The 13840-nt window shown below is 67.1% G+C and overlaps 2 protein-coding genes across 2 annotated transcripts; one reads left to right on the top strand and one right to left on the bottom strand.

Moving 5' to 3' along the window:
• Window positions 1-730: 730 nt before the first annotated feature.
• On the bottom strand, window positions 731-5009 carry P3H4 (prolyl 3-hydroxylase family member 4 (inactive)). The gene is made up of 8 exons (XM_054224464.1): window positions 4522-5009; window positions 2955-3104; window positions 2546-2717; window positions 2337-2465; window positions 2084-2229; window positions 1914-1997; window positions 1579-1720; window positions 731-1488 (listed from the first exon to the last, which is right to left on the bottom strand). The coding sequence occupies exons 1-8, from the start codon at window positions 4999-5001 to the stop codon at window positions 1475-1477; spliced, it is 1317 nt and encodes a 438-aa protein (XP_054080439.1). The 5' UTR covers window positions 5002-5009; the 3' UTR covers window positions 731-1474.
• Window positions 5010-6880: 1871 nt separating this feature from the next.
• FKBP10 (FKBP prolyl isomerase 10) lies at window positions 6881-13592 on the top strand. The gene is made up of 10 exons (XM_054224237.1): window positions 6881-7135; window positions 8722-8867; window positions 9179-9368; window positions 9628-9773; window positions 9891-10080; window positions 10382-10527; window positions 10855-11044; window positions 11423-11565; window positions 11727-11890; window positions 12205-13592. The coding sequence occupies exons 1-10, from the start codon at window positions 6927-6929 to the stop codon at window positions 12388-12390; spliced, it is 1710 nt and encodes a 569-aa protein (XP_054080212.1). The 5' UTR covers window positions 6881-6926; the 3' UTR covers window positions 12391-13592.
• Window positions 13593-13840: the final 248 nt, after the last annotated feature.

Raw genomic sequence — 13840 nt, 5'->3', positions numbered from 1 at the left:
TTCAGCCTCTTGGTTTCAGTCCTCGCAGCCAACTTCCACGGGAGCGGGAACGCGACGGCGCGGCAGCGGGGCAGCCACACGCTGCCCGACACCCTGCGCCCAGGGCAGGCGCGGGCTTGTCGGCAGCAATGTCGGCCTCCACAACACCCTGGTGCTGGTGGGAGGGGGTCGTCCCACCCTGCCGCCCTGGACCAGCATCGCGGGACGCGGGCTGCACCCTCCAGACCAGCAGCAGGATGATGCACCCCCAAGGACCTGCGTCAGGGTGATGCACCCGCCCCAAAACAACCAGCAGGTGATGCACGTTACACCCCAAACACCCGAATCGGGGTGAGACATGCTGCCCCGCAGCCCCCCGCAGCCCCCCGCAGCCCCCCCATCCTACCTGGCAGCCTCCCCGGCACAACAGGTCACACATCCCCATGAGGGTCCCAGTGCGGTTGTGGCCCCCTCAGGGACCACACAGCCCCACAAAAGCCTGGCTGCTCTCATGGCCCGCAGGGTCCCCAGCCCCACAAGCTCCCTGCAGCCCCTCGTGGGGTCTCCCTTACTTATGGGGGCGTCCAGCCCCCCAACCTGCCCTTCCCCATCCCACGGCAGGGTCTCTCTCAACCCAAGCATCTGGCTCCCACGGCAGCAGCACATCCCAGCCCCAGGGAGCCCCAAGGCAGAGGCAGCCATGAGAAGACTGGTCCGGATTTTATTAAAAGTTCAGCACCAGTAAATACTAAAAAAAAAAAAAAAAAAAAAAGTAACTGTGCAAGTCGGGAAGTATTAAATTAACAGAGCTTAAGGCTACAGAGGGCTGGTGTGGCGAAAATTCAAGGCACACGCAGGGCACGGGCAACGCAACCTCACCAGGCTGCAGCCACGCGGCAGCACGGGAACGCCGGCACACCGGGAGCCCCGTTTAGCACCGGGCCACGGGGTCCAAAGGGACCCGGGCTCTGGGGGCTGGCAGGTGGGCTGGGTGGCTGGAGGCAGCTGGGGAGCCCCGAGGAGGGGCAGGACCAGCATCCATGTCCAGCTCCAGCAGCACCGAGCATTGCTCCCAGAGCAGGGGCAGCCCCCCGAGCCCCTCGAGACAACACGGGGGTCGGTCCTGGCACAGCGTCCCCAGGTCCTGGGGAGGAGCTGAGGGACGCAGTAAACCCCAGTGCTGCAGGGCACCACCGCTGGCCAGGGCTCCTGGGGACATCGGGGACAGGGGTGGCCCGGGGGGAGCTCCTGGGCAGGCAGGGAGGTTGGGCGGCGCTGGTGCTGCCCCGAGAGGAGTCAGGCTGCACTCAGGGCAGCAGATGTCCAGAGGGCGAAGGCAGCGCTGCCGCAGGGCACGGGGCAGGAGCAGCCCTTCCCCGTGAGCCCAAGGTTCCACACGGTGGCTGGCAGGAGCCCGAAGCCCGGTGTCCCCAGGATGGCATCGCAGGGCCACCGCCGTCCAGCTCTGCCGCGGCCGGGCGCCCCTTCGTCTGGCTCATCGCAGGGTCTCTGCAAACAAGGAGGGCTCGGTGGCACCGGGGCACGGGCAGCAGCCACCCCCGGCCCCGCGGCACGGCCCCCAGCCCTGGCATCAGGAACCTTGGTCGGCTTTGTCCCCCTTGGTCTTGGGCTCCTGCCACCACTCTGAGAAGAATCCCTCCTCATAGTCGCCTTCGCCCTCGAACTCGCCGTCGGAGGGCAGGTCCCGTGCCTCCGGCCCCTCGCCGCCGTCCACCTCCATCTGCAGCACAGGACAGGCGGGAGGAGGCAGCGGGGCTCGGTGGCCCCGTCTGCAGCCTCTTCTCCAGGGCTGGTTGGGGGTCGGCCCCCCCGGCCCGAGGAAGGGCCCTGCCCCGAGGTACCCACAGCACCCACCCGCACCACCCCCCACCCCCAAAAGCACCCGCCGCACCCACGCCAGGGTCATCGCTTACCTCATCGTCAGCCTGCAGGTACTGCCTGGCGAACTCCAGCATCTTCTTCTGGGTGGCCGTCCGGTTGTGGTAGCGCACGGCTTCCTGCGCACGGGGAGGGAGCGGGGGCCACGTCAGCCCCTCCGCCACCGGTAGAGCCACGGGACAGGGGGGGCCTGGGGGGTCCTCACCAGCCGAGGCTCGAAGTCCTCCTCCTGCAGGCGCCAGCGCTCGCGGTGGAAGCGGTAGTAGACCAGGTTCTGCTGCATCACGGCATCGCCCGGGTCAAAGAGCATGTAGCTGGAGACGCTCCGCACCGCATCCCGCACGTCATTCACTGCGGGCAGCAGTACGGGGTGACGCCGGGGGTGACACCCTGCCCAGGGGCACGCAGCACCCCGGGGTGCCCGGGGGCACGGTCCCCTGCTCCCCATCTGCACTCACACTTGTAGTAGGCGAACTGCAGGTAGTGGTACATGGTGGCCACAAACTTCTCCACGAAGTAGCCGCCCACATTGGGGGTGAGCTCGGTCTCGCAGTCCACCTTGCACTGCAGCACGCTCACAAAGTGGTCTGGGGACAAAAGTCAGGCGCTGTGCCCCTGACCCCTCTCCCCCAAAAGCCTGCTGGCCACCGGCCCCCCGCCTGGTCACCTGCGATGGCAGGGTAGAAGTCCTTGAACTCCTGCAGCTCGTAGGCGCCCTCGCAGCCGGCCAGGCAGTCCTCATACGCCTTGTAGTACTCGGCCAGCGCCTGCTCCATGTCGGCCACGCTGCTCCGGAAATCCCCGTTGTTGTACAGCTTCACCGACCGCACGAATATCCGCTGCCGGGGATCAAGCGGGTGCCGCTCACCTCCCCGCCAGCAGCAACCCCCTGCCCTGCCCCCCGCCAAGGTGGCTCCGTCCCCAGCACGGGCCCCACAGAGATGCTTTTTGGGGGGCAGGAGGTGGGCGACCAAGGCTCAGCGAGGGAGAGCCGCTTCCCTCGGGGTTCGGCAGGTTCAGGCATGCACCGAGCTCCCGGGAGCCCCTCTCCCACCCCAGCCCCAGCCCCTCCTCACCTCGTAGGGCTGAGCCTCCAGGTCGACCAGGTATTCATCCACGTCCACCATCGTCTTGTAATAGTTCAGGTACTTCAAGGTCATCTCGTGCTTGGGGTTCTTCTGCAGGAAGGTGTGGGCAGCAGACACCGCTTTCTCGATCTTATTTGACTGGGGAGGGAGGAAGAGCCGGTGCAGGGGGCTGCTGGAGCCGACGCTGCGGCTGCGGGGGGCTCAGCACCCAGCGGGACCCTTGTGGGGGGAGAGCCCAGCACCCACAGTGCCAGCCCCGAGCCCAATCATCATCTGGCAGCAATGGACAGACAGGATCTGGGACCACGGACAACACAGATAAATCCAGCCGACGCATGGTGGTCGCCCTTGCCCAGCCCCGCAAACCTCTCCCTCTGTGCCCGTGGCGGGAGCGGAGACAGCTCAGCCCCTCGCGGACCCCCCTGTCCAGCCAGGAGCGATCCATGTGGAACGGGTTTGATCCACACATCTGCTCTCCTCGGGCACCGCCACCAGCCCGGGCCAGTGGCCCCCGCTCCCCCCTGCTTTACGAGCTCTCAGGTTGCAGCTTCAGGGGAGCAAGATTGGGGGGGGGGCGGGGGGAGTTGAACAAACTATGCATGGAATGGGTTTTGGCCAGAGTGAGCAAGAGGAAAAGGCATTAAGGATCCAGGCCAGGCTGTCCCTCGCCACTGCCAGGTGAGCGGGGCGGCAGCGCTAAGCACTAAAGCAGCACCCGCATGGGACGCCGGCCAGCAGCGATGCTGGGACCCGGAGCAGCACCGGTGCCTGGGGACGGGAGGGGAGGTGAGGGGGGCGTCCCCTGCCAGAGCAGCTCTGCCCAAAGGAGGGTCACCCGGGGGTGATCCCTTACGAAACCTCCCTCCACGTCTGCACCAGGAGCCCCAGCAAGGGATTGTCCCTGATGGGGCACCCAGACACGTGTCCCGCAGCAATCACGGTGGCACCGGACCCACCGGCTTGGACCCCTTAGCTGAGGCAGCCTCTGTGTCCCCCTCCCCAGGCAATGCTCTGCCTGCCCAGAGGGACCTTGCGGGACCAGGGCAACACGAGGTGGGGTGGGGGGACACAACCACAGGAGCCTCCCAGTCCCCGGTGCACCCCTCACGTCCCGCCTGATGCATCCCAGATGATGCTGACGTGCCACGGCGCAGGGGCAGGATGGAGGAGCCTGGGGGGGGGATGCCAGATGGGGGGCGTAGGATGGGAGGTGCAGGACGGGAAAACACACGACAACAGGGTGCAGGATAGAGGGGAGCAGGGCTCAGGGCGTGCAGAACAGGGGGTGCAGGCTGGCGGTGTAGGATGGGGATGCAGGATGGGGGGCACGGCAAGATGGGGGTGTCGAAGACGAGGTACAGGACGAGGGGCGCAGGACGGAGGTGCAGGACGGGGGTGTGCCCGATGGGGGGGGGCGGGGGGCGGATGGAGAGGTGCAGGGTGGATGGTGGAAGAGGAGGCGCAGCCCAGAGCGGTGCAGGAGAGAGGTACAGGCCACCCCCCCACCCCCAGCCGCAAGCCACGTTGCGCGGCATTTGCGCGTCGCCCGTCTCACCTTGAAGAGCGCGTAGTGCAGGTACTGGTAGGGCAGGCGGCGCTGGAAGTCGCGCAGCGTCTGCGCGGGGGGGTAGCGCAGCTGGAAGACGGGCAGGTCGCGCTTGCAGGCGCGCAGGCAGCCTGCGCGGCGCAGCAGCCGCCCGAAGAGCTGCATCTCCCGCTCCCACTCCCAGGCGGGGGGGTCCCCTCCCGCGGGGGGCTCCTCGGCGGGGCCCCCCTCCGCGGGCGCGGCGCAGCGGCGGTGGCAATGCGCCTCGCTGTCCCGCAGCAGCCGGTGGAGCCGCAGGCTGGCCTCCAGCTCCCGGGCGCTCTCCGCCCACTGCGCGCCCGCGTACTGCGACAGCGCCCGCGCGTAGGCGCGCTGCAGCGGCTCCAGCGCGGCCGCGGGGAATCCGCGCACGCTGTACTCCTCGTACTGCGCCGCGCACGGCCCCGCCGCCAGCAGCAGCAGCGCCAGCGCCAGCGCCGCGCCGCCCATCCCCGCCACCGCCGCCGCGCACTGCCCGCGCAGCGCCGCGCAGCGCTCCGCGCAGGGGGCGGGCGGCGGGGAAGGGGCGGTGCGCGGCGGTGCGCGCAGGGTCTTAGTGCGGCTCTGCGCGGCTGGCGCAGCGCCCCGCGGGGGGCGCGAGGCTGCGCCCTCCCCGCGGCGGGTCGTCGGTGCCCCACGCTGCGGGGAAGCACCCCGCACCCGCGCTCTCGGGGTGCCCCCCACGCTGCGGGGAGTCACCTCGTGCCCCACACTCTCAGGTTGCCCCACGCTGCGGGGAGTCACCCCGCACCCGCACTCTCAGGGTGCCCCCCACGCTGCAGGGAGTCACCTCGTGCCCCACACTCTCAGGTTGCCCCACGCTGCGGGGAGTCGCCCCGCGCTCTCGGGATGCACCCCACGCTGCGGGGAGTCACCCCGTGCCCTGGACTCTCAGGGTGCCCCCCACGCTGCGGGGAATCGCCCCTCATCCCGCGCTCTCAGGGTGCCCCCACACTGCAAGGAGTCACCCTGCGCTCTCAGGGTAACCCCCACGCTGCGGGGAATCGCCCCTCATCCTGCGCTCTCAGGGTAACCTCCACGCTGCGGGCTCCGGAGGATGCGCTCAGGGCTGAGAGTGCGGAGCTGGGGGTGCTGGGTGCCGGGGTGCCCCCTGTGCTGGAGTCCCAGGGCCCGTGGCCGGACCCCCCAGCCTGGCCGTGCCCAGAGCTGGTTTCGCTGCCAGCTGGTGACAAGCCGCACGCCCTGCGCTGCGCCAGATCCCAGGGCCAAGGGCTGCACCGCGCCAGGCCTCGGCACGGCCACACTGGCCCCAGACCAAGCCCAGCACTTTGCTGCCGGCTGGACAGTGGCGCTGGGGGATGTCCCAGTGCGGGGCAGGAGCCAGGACACTGCTGAGGTTTCTTCCAGCAGAGCAGAGGCCGCTAGCAGTGCCCAGCACCTCCCTGCAAGCGAGCAGCTCGACAGCACGCAGGCTGGGACGCCATCGCCCCTAAGTAAACGCTCCCTTGCCCCAGAGTCAGGCCCTGACCCCACTGTGCCGTGGGAAGACCCCCGAGCCCCCCCCTCCGAGCCACTGGTGGTGCACTGGGGAGCTGCCAAGCACCCCGGGGCTGGGCTCGGGGGACCTCAGCGGTCACGCCATGCCTTGGAGAAGCCGGGTTTCAGTTTGGGTTTATGGACTGACATGTTGCCCTCCTGGGACTCGCCGAGGGCTCTTACTTGACGGGTTTGGGGCAGCGGGGGTGTGCGGGCAACGCGCACGTGCGCATTTAGTGCCGTTCCTATTTGTGTAAGGCTGTTAGAGGGGTAGTTTTGCATTTTTCATCATTGGCATTCAGTAAAAAGATCTGTCAGCAGCGGTAGACGTCATTAAAGCGGTTAATTCCTTGTATTCGCTCTGCCCGGCGGCTGGGGACCGAGCAGCTGCACCCCGAGCCGGGGGAAGCGACGGCAGCAGCGCTAGGACCCGGCGAGCGGGGCCGGGATGGGCCCTCGGGCCGCACAAACCGCCTTCCCAAAGCTCCCAAATCGCTCTCCCGGCGTCTTCCCCCGCAGAAGGCCTGCCCGGAAAAGGGGAAATTAAAAAAAAAAAAAAAAAAAAAAAATACCAAAAGCCCCCAGGCCCAGCCAACGCCCCGCCGCGCGGCCCCGGCTGCCCGCCCGCCCCCTCCGCCCCCCGGGGGACCCGGCCCGGCGATGCCGCGGGGCGACCCGGGCGTCCGCGGGGCCGGCGAGGCCCGGCCGGGCTCCACGTGTACAGAAATTCCAGCGGCGGCGGGGCCGGGCCCGGGCCGGGAGGGCGGCCCCGGGAAGGGGCGGTGGGGGCGGCCCCGCCTCTCCGCCTCCCCCCCCGCCCCGTCCCGTCCCGCCCCGTCCCGTCGCTCCGCTCCGCTCCGCCGCAGGCTCCCAGCGCCATGGCCCCGGGCAGCACCATCCTCATCCTCCTCCTCCTCCTCCTCGGCGTCCCGGCGGCCCCGGCGCTGGGCGACCCCGGCCCCCTGGAAGACGTGGTGATAGACAGATACTATATCCCCAAAATCTGCCTGCGGGAGGTCCAGATGGGGGATTTCATTCGCTACCACTACAATGGCACCTTTAAAGATGGCAAAAAGTTTGACTCCAGGTATCGCCCTCGGCTCTTTCCCGACTGCATGCGGCCCCGGCCCTGTGCTGCGGGGGGGGTCCCTGCATGTCCCCCATCCCCAGCTCCCCCGTCGCCCCGACGCACCCCCCGGGGCCAGCAGGCAGCAGGGCGAGGAGCGGGCAGCTGCCTGCTCGGGCCGGCCCCGGGCCCCCCAGCTTTGACCCCAAAGTGGGGCTTTTGGCAGGCGCTGGGGGAGGATGGGGAGCCCGGGGACCCCCGTATGCCTGTCGCCAAGCGTGTCCCCAAGCGCAGCCCCCCCCGGCCCGGGCTGCAGCCCCCCGCCTGGGCCAGGAGCCTGCAGAGCCCTCGGCTGCGGGGTGCCACGGGGGAGCCCGTCTTGGGCATGGGCAGGATTTGGCCCTCGCTGAGACACTGCACTCAGGAACGTGTATCTGCATGCGCTGCACAGGCAGGGAAAACTCTTCCAGCACTTTGAAACGTGGCAGCGGCGAAGCCCGTTCATTACCTAAGAGGCTTCGCTTTCGCTGGTCTTGGATTTCCTCGGCCCGTGCGTCGATCCTGCTCCGCTCACGCCGGCGGTAAATCAGTGTGTACGTTGGTGCGGTCCCTGATTTGCAGCACCGTGAGCAGGGGAGAATCGGGGACGCAGCGAAAGAACAGAAACAAACCGGGATGTGCTGGAGCTCAGCCCCAGCCCCACGACAGGAACAAAAACTTTCCAGACGGGCATTTTTTTTCAGAGCCCTGGAAAGCAAAGGGATTCTGCTCTGGTTAAATATGTCTTGTCTTTCTTGCGAGAGTGAACTGGGGGGAGAAAGTACCTGAGGCGCGCGCTGCCGCTGCGCACCCCGGACACGATGGCAGCCCGGGGACATCCGCTGCTAAAATAAAACCTTGTCCCTGCAGCGTACTGCCGGGAAAAAGCGTCAGCTGCGCGTTACAGGGGATGAAGGATTTCAATTTATCTGAAAAGGCCCCAGTTCCTTCGTGGAGTGATTTAGAAATAAAAAACAGATTTGCAGTTTACAAACGAGGCCTGGGACGTCTTCTTTCCTCCTCGCTGCATAAAGCTCCAAATGTGCCATACGCGAAATGATTTGGAAGCAGCAGAAAGGCCGGGAGCTGCCGGCCTCCAGCCCGGGTCGCCGGGTGAAATCCGGGGAGGGCGTTGGTGGGTTTGGTCCCAACTGAAAGGGTCACCCAGAGGGCCCGATCCGCGTTGCCCTGCGTCCGAGGGTGTGGGGCGTGCAGGGTCAGGCCGGAGCCCTGACCGGTGCCATGGGATGCAGCTCCCCCCCGGGCAGCGCAGGATTGATCCCATCAGGATCAATGTCTGTTTGCTGTGGGGGTGGGCTGGGGGCTCTGCCTGCAGCACAGGGACCCGCTGGCTGCGGTGGGTTCCCCGCACCCTGGGGAGGGGGCAGCCCCGTCCCCCGGGTGGCAGCAGGCACCTGGGAGCCGCGCGCCGTCCCTCGGTGCTCATGGTTTGGCTCTGGATCAGCCCTGACCCCTCGGTGCTGGCACTGAGCACCCCCAGTGCCAGCGGCTTTGGGGGCTTCGCCCTTTGCCCGCGCGTCGCTGACGACTCTGTCCCTTCGCCCCAGCTACGACCGAGGGGCCACGGTAGCCGGCGTGGTGGGCGTCGGGCGGCTGATCACCGGCATGGACCGGGGGCTGCAGGGCATGTGCGTGAACGAGCGGCGTCACCTCATCGTGCCACCACACCTGGGCTACGGCAGCATCGGCGTGGGTAAGGGGCTGTGGGACGGCGGGGGGACGGAGGGAGCAAACCCCCCGGGGCCGGCGTCAGTGGGGACAGTGCTGCGGTGCCCAGCTGGCAGGGGCTGGTGAAGGGTGGCCAGGGCAAGTGGTGCCTAAACAGGGCTTCCCCGGGAACGAAGGGTCTTGCTGCTTTCCCGAGGGCTGGCACGTGTGGCCAGCAGCCCCAGGCAGCTGTGAGCTCGGCAGGGGTGGGGGGGGCGTTAGGGGACAGCCCTTGGCTTGCCCGGGCTTGGCGCTGCTCCCCTCTAAGGTGCTCTGTCCCTGCTGCCGCCCCTTTAGCGGGGCTGATCCCCCCAGATGCCACCTTGTACTTCGACGTTGTCATGCTGGACATCTGGAACAAGAACGACAAGCTGCAGATCACCACCCTCTCCAAACCCGAGCACTGCAACCGCACGGTGGAGAACTCGGACTTTGTGCGGTACCACTACAACGGCACGCTGCTGGACGGCACCCCCTTCGACTCCAGGTACGGGGCACCGGGGCTGGGATGCACCCCCGCCTCGGGGCTGGGGGCACCCGGGATGGCGGGGACAGTGGCCTGGGGCAGGACGTGGGGGCCCACGCTGCACCCCAGTCAGAGCAGACCCCCTTGCGCTCTCCTTCCCTGCACGCCAGCAGGGCTGGTGCAGTTCTGTGACCCCCAAACCAGTGTCCCGCGTGGCACTGCCAGGCTGGGGGAGCTGGCATGGCCCGCAGCCACCCCCCACCTCGTTCCTCCCCACCAGCTACAGCAAAGACAGCACCTACGACACCTACGTGGGCACCGGCTGGCTGATCAAGGGCATGGACCAGGGGCTGCTGGGCATGTGTGCCGGGGAGAAGAGGAGCATCATCATCCCCCCGTTCCTCGCCTACGGGGAGAAGGGCTATGGTGAGTTGGGCATCACCCCCTCGTGCCCGGTCCCCTCCCTCCCCGCTCTGCGCAGAGCCCCACGCTCTGTGTGTGCATCAGGACCCTCGTCCGGGCTCACCCGTGTCCCCTCCCCAGGGACCGTGATCCCACCGCAGGCCTCGCTGGTGTTCAGCGTGCTGCTGATTGACTTCCACAACCCCAAGGACGGTGTCTTCCTGGAGCACCTGGAGGTGCCGGAGTCCTGCAAGCGCAGGGCTGTGACCGGGGACTTTGTCCGCTACCACTACAACGGCACGCTGATGGACGGGACGCTCTTCGACTCCAGGTGTGGGGAGGAAAGCGGCCGAGCGGGGAGATCCCCCCATGTCCTCTCCTGCCCCGCGCTCAGCAGCCGGCTGCAAGGGGGGGCTGGAGAATCGGGGGGAAAAGGCAAAGGAGAGGCTGGTAACAGGCATGAAATAGGCTAAAAAAAACAATACCCCTTTGCTGCATCCCTAGGAGCAAGGTTTGGCTCCTGGGGGAGCGGGGCAGAGGCTGGGAGAAGGGGTGCGGGTTGGGGTGCAGGGGTGGGGGTTGGTGGGCCAGGGTCTCCCGCATGACAGCGCCGGGGGCTTCTCTCGCTGCAGCTACTCCCGCAATCACACCTACAACACCTACATCGGGAAGGGCTACATCATCCCCGGCATGGACCAGGGCCTGCAAGGGGTCTGCGTGGGAGAGAGGCGGCGGGTGGTTGTCCCCCCGCACCTGGCCTATGGGGAGAACGGAGCAGGTAACGGGCAGCCCCGCGGGGTCCGGCGTGCCCGCGCGGTGCAGCCCCGGGCTACGGCATTCCCCGCTCCGGCCCTGCGCACCGGCACACCGCGGCGCTGGCATGGGGAAAGCGCTGGCCAGGCGGGGCCAGCTCCTCGCTCCAGGGGGCTACCACCAGCCCAGGGCTCTAGGTGCTGGGGAGGGGGTGTCTGGGCAGGGGAAAGGCTGATGCCAACGCATGCAGGGCTGGGAGGGACGGACACACCACGGGGCATGGGAAAAAGCAGGGAAAGGCTTTACCGGCCCCGTGGTGCTCCCAGCCGCTCTCCTCGTGCTCCTTTTCCAGGGAACAAAATTCCCGGCTCAGCCGTGCTCATCTTCGACGTCCACATCATCGACTTCCACAACCCCGCGGACCCGGTGGAGATCGAGACCGTGTACCGGCCCGAGGACTGCAATGTCACCACCCGCGACAGAGACTTCGTCCGCTACCACTACAACTGCTCCTTGCTGGACGGCACCAAGCTCTTCTCCTCGTGCGTGCTCGCTCGCGGGCTGCCCCCACAACACCTTGCCTTCGCAGGGCCAAACCCTGGCAGGCGCTGAGCCAGGCAGGGCTGGGGGGGGGCACAGGCACCAGAGCCGCGCTGGGAGCATCAGCCCTCTGGAACGGGCAGCACCGGAGCATCGGCCGGAGGGTGGAGGGTGCGGGGTTTGGGGTGTTCGAGTGGAGGGCGCGGGATTCAGGGCATGGCGGGATGGAGGGCGCGGGGTTTTGGTGCATAGCGGGATGGGGGGCGCGGGATTTTGGGGCACAACGGGATGGAGGGCGCGGGATTTCGGGGCAAGGCGGAGCTGCCCACTGGGTCCCAGGGGCTTTCTCAGCCGCCCCGTCTTCTCTGTGCCACCTGCAGCCACGACTACGAGAAGCCCCAGGAGGTGACTCTGGGGACCAACAAGGTGATCGAGGGCCTGAACAGTGGCCTCCTCAACATGTGCGCGGGGGAGAGGCGGGTGCTCATCATCCCCCCCCACCTGGGCCATGGGGAGAGCGGAGGTAGGGGAGCGGCGTGAGCAGGGCAAACGGGGGGTTCTGCCTCGCTGAGCCGCTGCTGGGCTCCTTCAAGCCCCCGCTGGGGCCTGGAGGCTTTTCCCCATCAGGGGCCAGCGTTTCGCCAGGCTCCCCCCGTGCCGCAGCACCTTCGCTTGCGTTTACAGCCCGGGGGGTGCCCGGCAGCGCCGTGCTGCGCTTCGAGGTGGAGCTGATCTCCATGGAGGAGGGGGTTCCCGAGGGCTACCTCTTCATCTGGCACGGGGACCCGCCGGCGAACCTCTACGAGCAAATGGACCTGAACAAGGACGGGGAGATCCCCGCCGACGAGGTGAGCGAGGGCCCCGAGTGCCGCCGGCCCCGGGCTTAGGGGGTGGAGGAGGAAACGGGGACGCAGGGGACCCCCCCGGGGTACAGCACCCAAAGGGCACCGCTGTCCCCGGCACTCGGGAGCCTGAAGAGCTGTGCAGGAAAAACACGCCAGCCCAGAGCGTCGCTGCTGTGACGGGGCAGGGACACCGAGGGCAGCCCGTGCTCTTGTCCCTGCCCCGTCCCCCCGCCCCGGCTGCTGCCCCCGGTGCTCCCAGCCGTGCCCGGTGCCGGCTGCGCGGAGCAAAGCGGCATCTCTCCCCTCTCCCGCTGCAGTTCTCCACCTTCATCAAGACCCAGGTGGCGGAAGGGAAAGGCCGGCTCATGCCCAGCTCCGACCCGGAGAAAGTCATCGCCGACATGTTCCAGAACCAGGACCGCAACCAGGACGGGAAGATCACCTCCGAGGAGCTGAAGCTGAAGTCGGATGAGGACCAGGAGAAGATCCACGAGGAGCTCTGAGGATCAGACCTCACTTTCCCCCCCGGAGACAGGACTCGTCCCCGCTGCATCACAGCCGGCTTCCCCCCACCCCGGCTGCCCTGGGAACCTGCCCCTGCCCCTCCCCAGCCCTGCGGGGGGGGGTCTAGTTTGGTTTGTTTGGTTTTTTCCCCCCGCCCCTGCTATTATTTAACTGAGGTTTTTTTTTTTGATGTGTTCCTCCTGAGCAGGAAAACTCGCCACCCCCCAGCTAATAAACCCAGGCAAGAAGGTGGGAAACACCCACGTTCCTGGGAGTCTTGGTCCCCCCCAGGGACGGCAGCGCCCGCGTTTCCTCCCGCTGCCCGTGCGCTGCGGCTCCCCGGCCCTGCAGACGATACCTCTGCCGTGCAGCGGGACCGAGGGTGCCAGGGTGAGATCCTGGAGCCCTGCCCTGCCCCGCGCTGCTGCCAAAACCCCGCTTCAACCCCCTGCTCTCAGCTCCCCCCGGAGGGGCCGGGGCAGCGGCGTCCCCTCCCCGAGCCCCTTCGTCCTCAGCCAGCGACTGCAGGTCCCGCTCCAGCCCCCTGGGGCAGGCAGGCAGGAGGGGGCTTCCCTCCACTTCTACCGCAGCATTTTGTAGCTTAGGGTTAGAGTTTGGGTTGGTTTTTTTTGTTTTTGTTTTTTTTTATATACGCATATAAAATTCTTCAGAGAGGAGAAACAGAGAAGCCTTTCGTGCTGGTCCCTGCTGCTGGCCCAGCCTCTGCTCCCCGCTGCCGTCCTCCCCGCAATGACAGGCCGGAGGGGCCTCAGGTTCCCAGGGCGACAGCCCAGGTGCCCCACATGGATCCCCCATTCCAGAATGCCTGGGACCCCCGAGACAGTGGGGACGGGACCTGGCAAACCCCTTGTCAGCTGGGAGAAGGCAAAGAGAAAGCCTCTCCCACCCAGGCCCTCAGGGAGCAGCATCATCCCCATCCGCATCCTCCCCGCCAGCCCTCCGTCATCGAGAAAAATCAGCCCAATTTAATTTTGATGCCTAAATGCAGCTAACGAGCTGGGCGCTCTCAGGTTTGCCAGTTGTGACCAGCGCGGCTCCAACACCTCCCACCGGCTCTAAAAGCTTTTGCGCGGTGTGTCTTGCCGAAGGAGATAAAAGAAATGCAAGAACCGAACAGTGCGAAGGGTCAGAGCGAACCCCTCAAACGATGACTTACCTGGCACCAAATAAATCATTTCTACTGGTTTCCATGGAGTTTGCCTTTGTGTCAGGTTACTTTGCCGTGAAACATTCTTGCGTGTCCGGGCAGTGGCGTGGAGACAAGCCTGGCCCGTCCCTGGCAGCCGGTGCCCGGGGGGGATTTCAGGCTCCAGCGCCTGCTGGGTCGGCTGGGAGAGAGGGAACCCCAAACTCCGTTCCCGGGATCCTCCAGCAAAGGCGGACGGTGCTTCAGCTCCCACACGGAGCGCCCGGGGAGGGCTGGGGGGC

The sequence above is a fragment of the Rissa tridactyla genome, chromosome 19 (genome assembly GCF_028500815.1).
Source record: "Rissa tridactyla isolate bRisTri1 chromosome 19, bRisTri1.patW.cur.20221130, whole genome shotgun sequence".
Lineage (NCBI taxonomy): Eukaryota > Metazoa > Chordata > Aves > Charadriiformes > Laridae > Rissa > Rissa tridactyla.
This window is presented reverse-complemented; position numbering and strand designations above follow the sequence as displayed.

What these genes read in the sequence shown, in the direction of transcription:
- FKBP10 (XM_054224237.1), top strand. Translation starts at nt 6,927, where the DNA reads ATGGCCCCGGGCAGCACCATCCTCATCCTCCTCCTCCTCCTCCTCGGC. An exon ending in GGCAAAAAGTTTGACTCCAG is followed by an intron (nt 7,136 to 8,721) that starts GTATCGCCCTCG and finishes CCTTCGCCCCAG; the next exon opens with CTACGACCGAGGGGCCACGG. An exon ending in CTATGGGGAGAACGGAGCAG is followed by an intron (nt 10,528 to 10,854) that starts GTAACGGGCAGC and finishes CTCCTTTTCCAG; the next exon opens with GGAACAAAATTCCCGGCTCA.
- P3H4 (XM_054224464.1), bottom strand. Translation starts at nt 5,001, where the DNA reads ATGGGCGGCGCGGCGCTGGCGCTGGCGCTGCTGCTGCTGGCGGCGGGG. An exon ending in TGCACTACGCGCTCTTCAAG is followed by an intron (nt 3,105 to 4,521) that starts GTGAGACGGGCG and finishes CTCCCTCCCCAG; the next exon opens with TCAAATAAGATCGAGAAAGC. An exon ending in TGGAGGCTCAGCCCTACGAG is followed by an intron (nt 2,718 to 2,954) that starts GTGAGGAGGGGC and finishes GATCCCCGGCAG; the next exon opens with CGGATATTCGTGCGGTCGGT.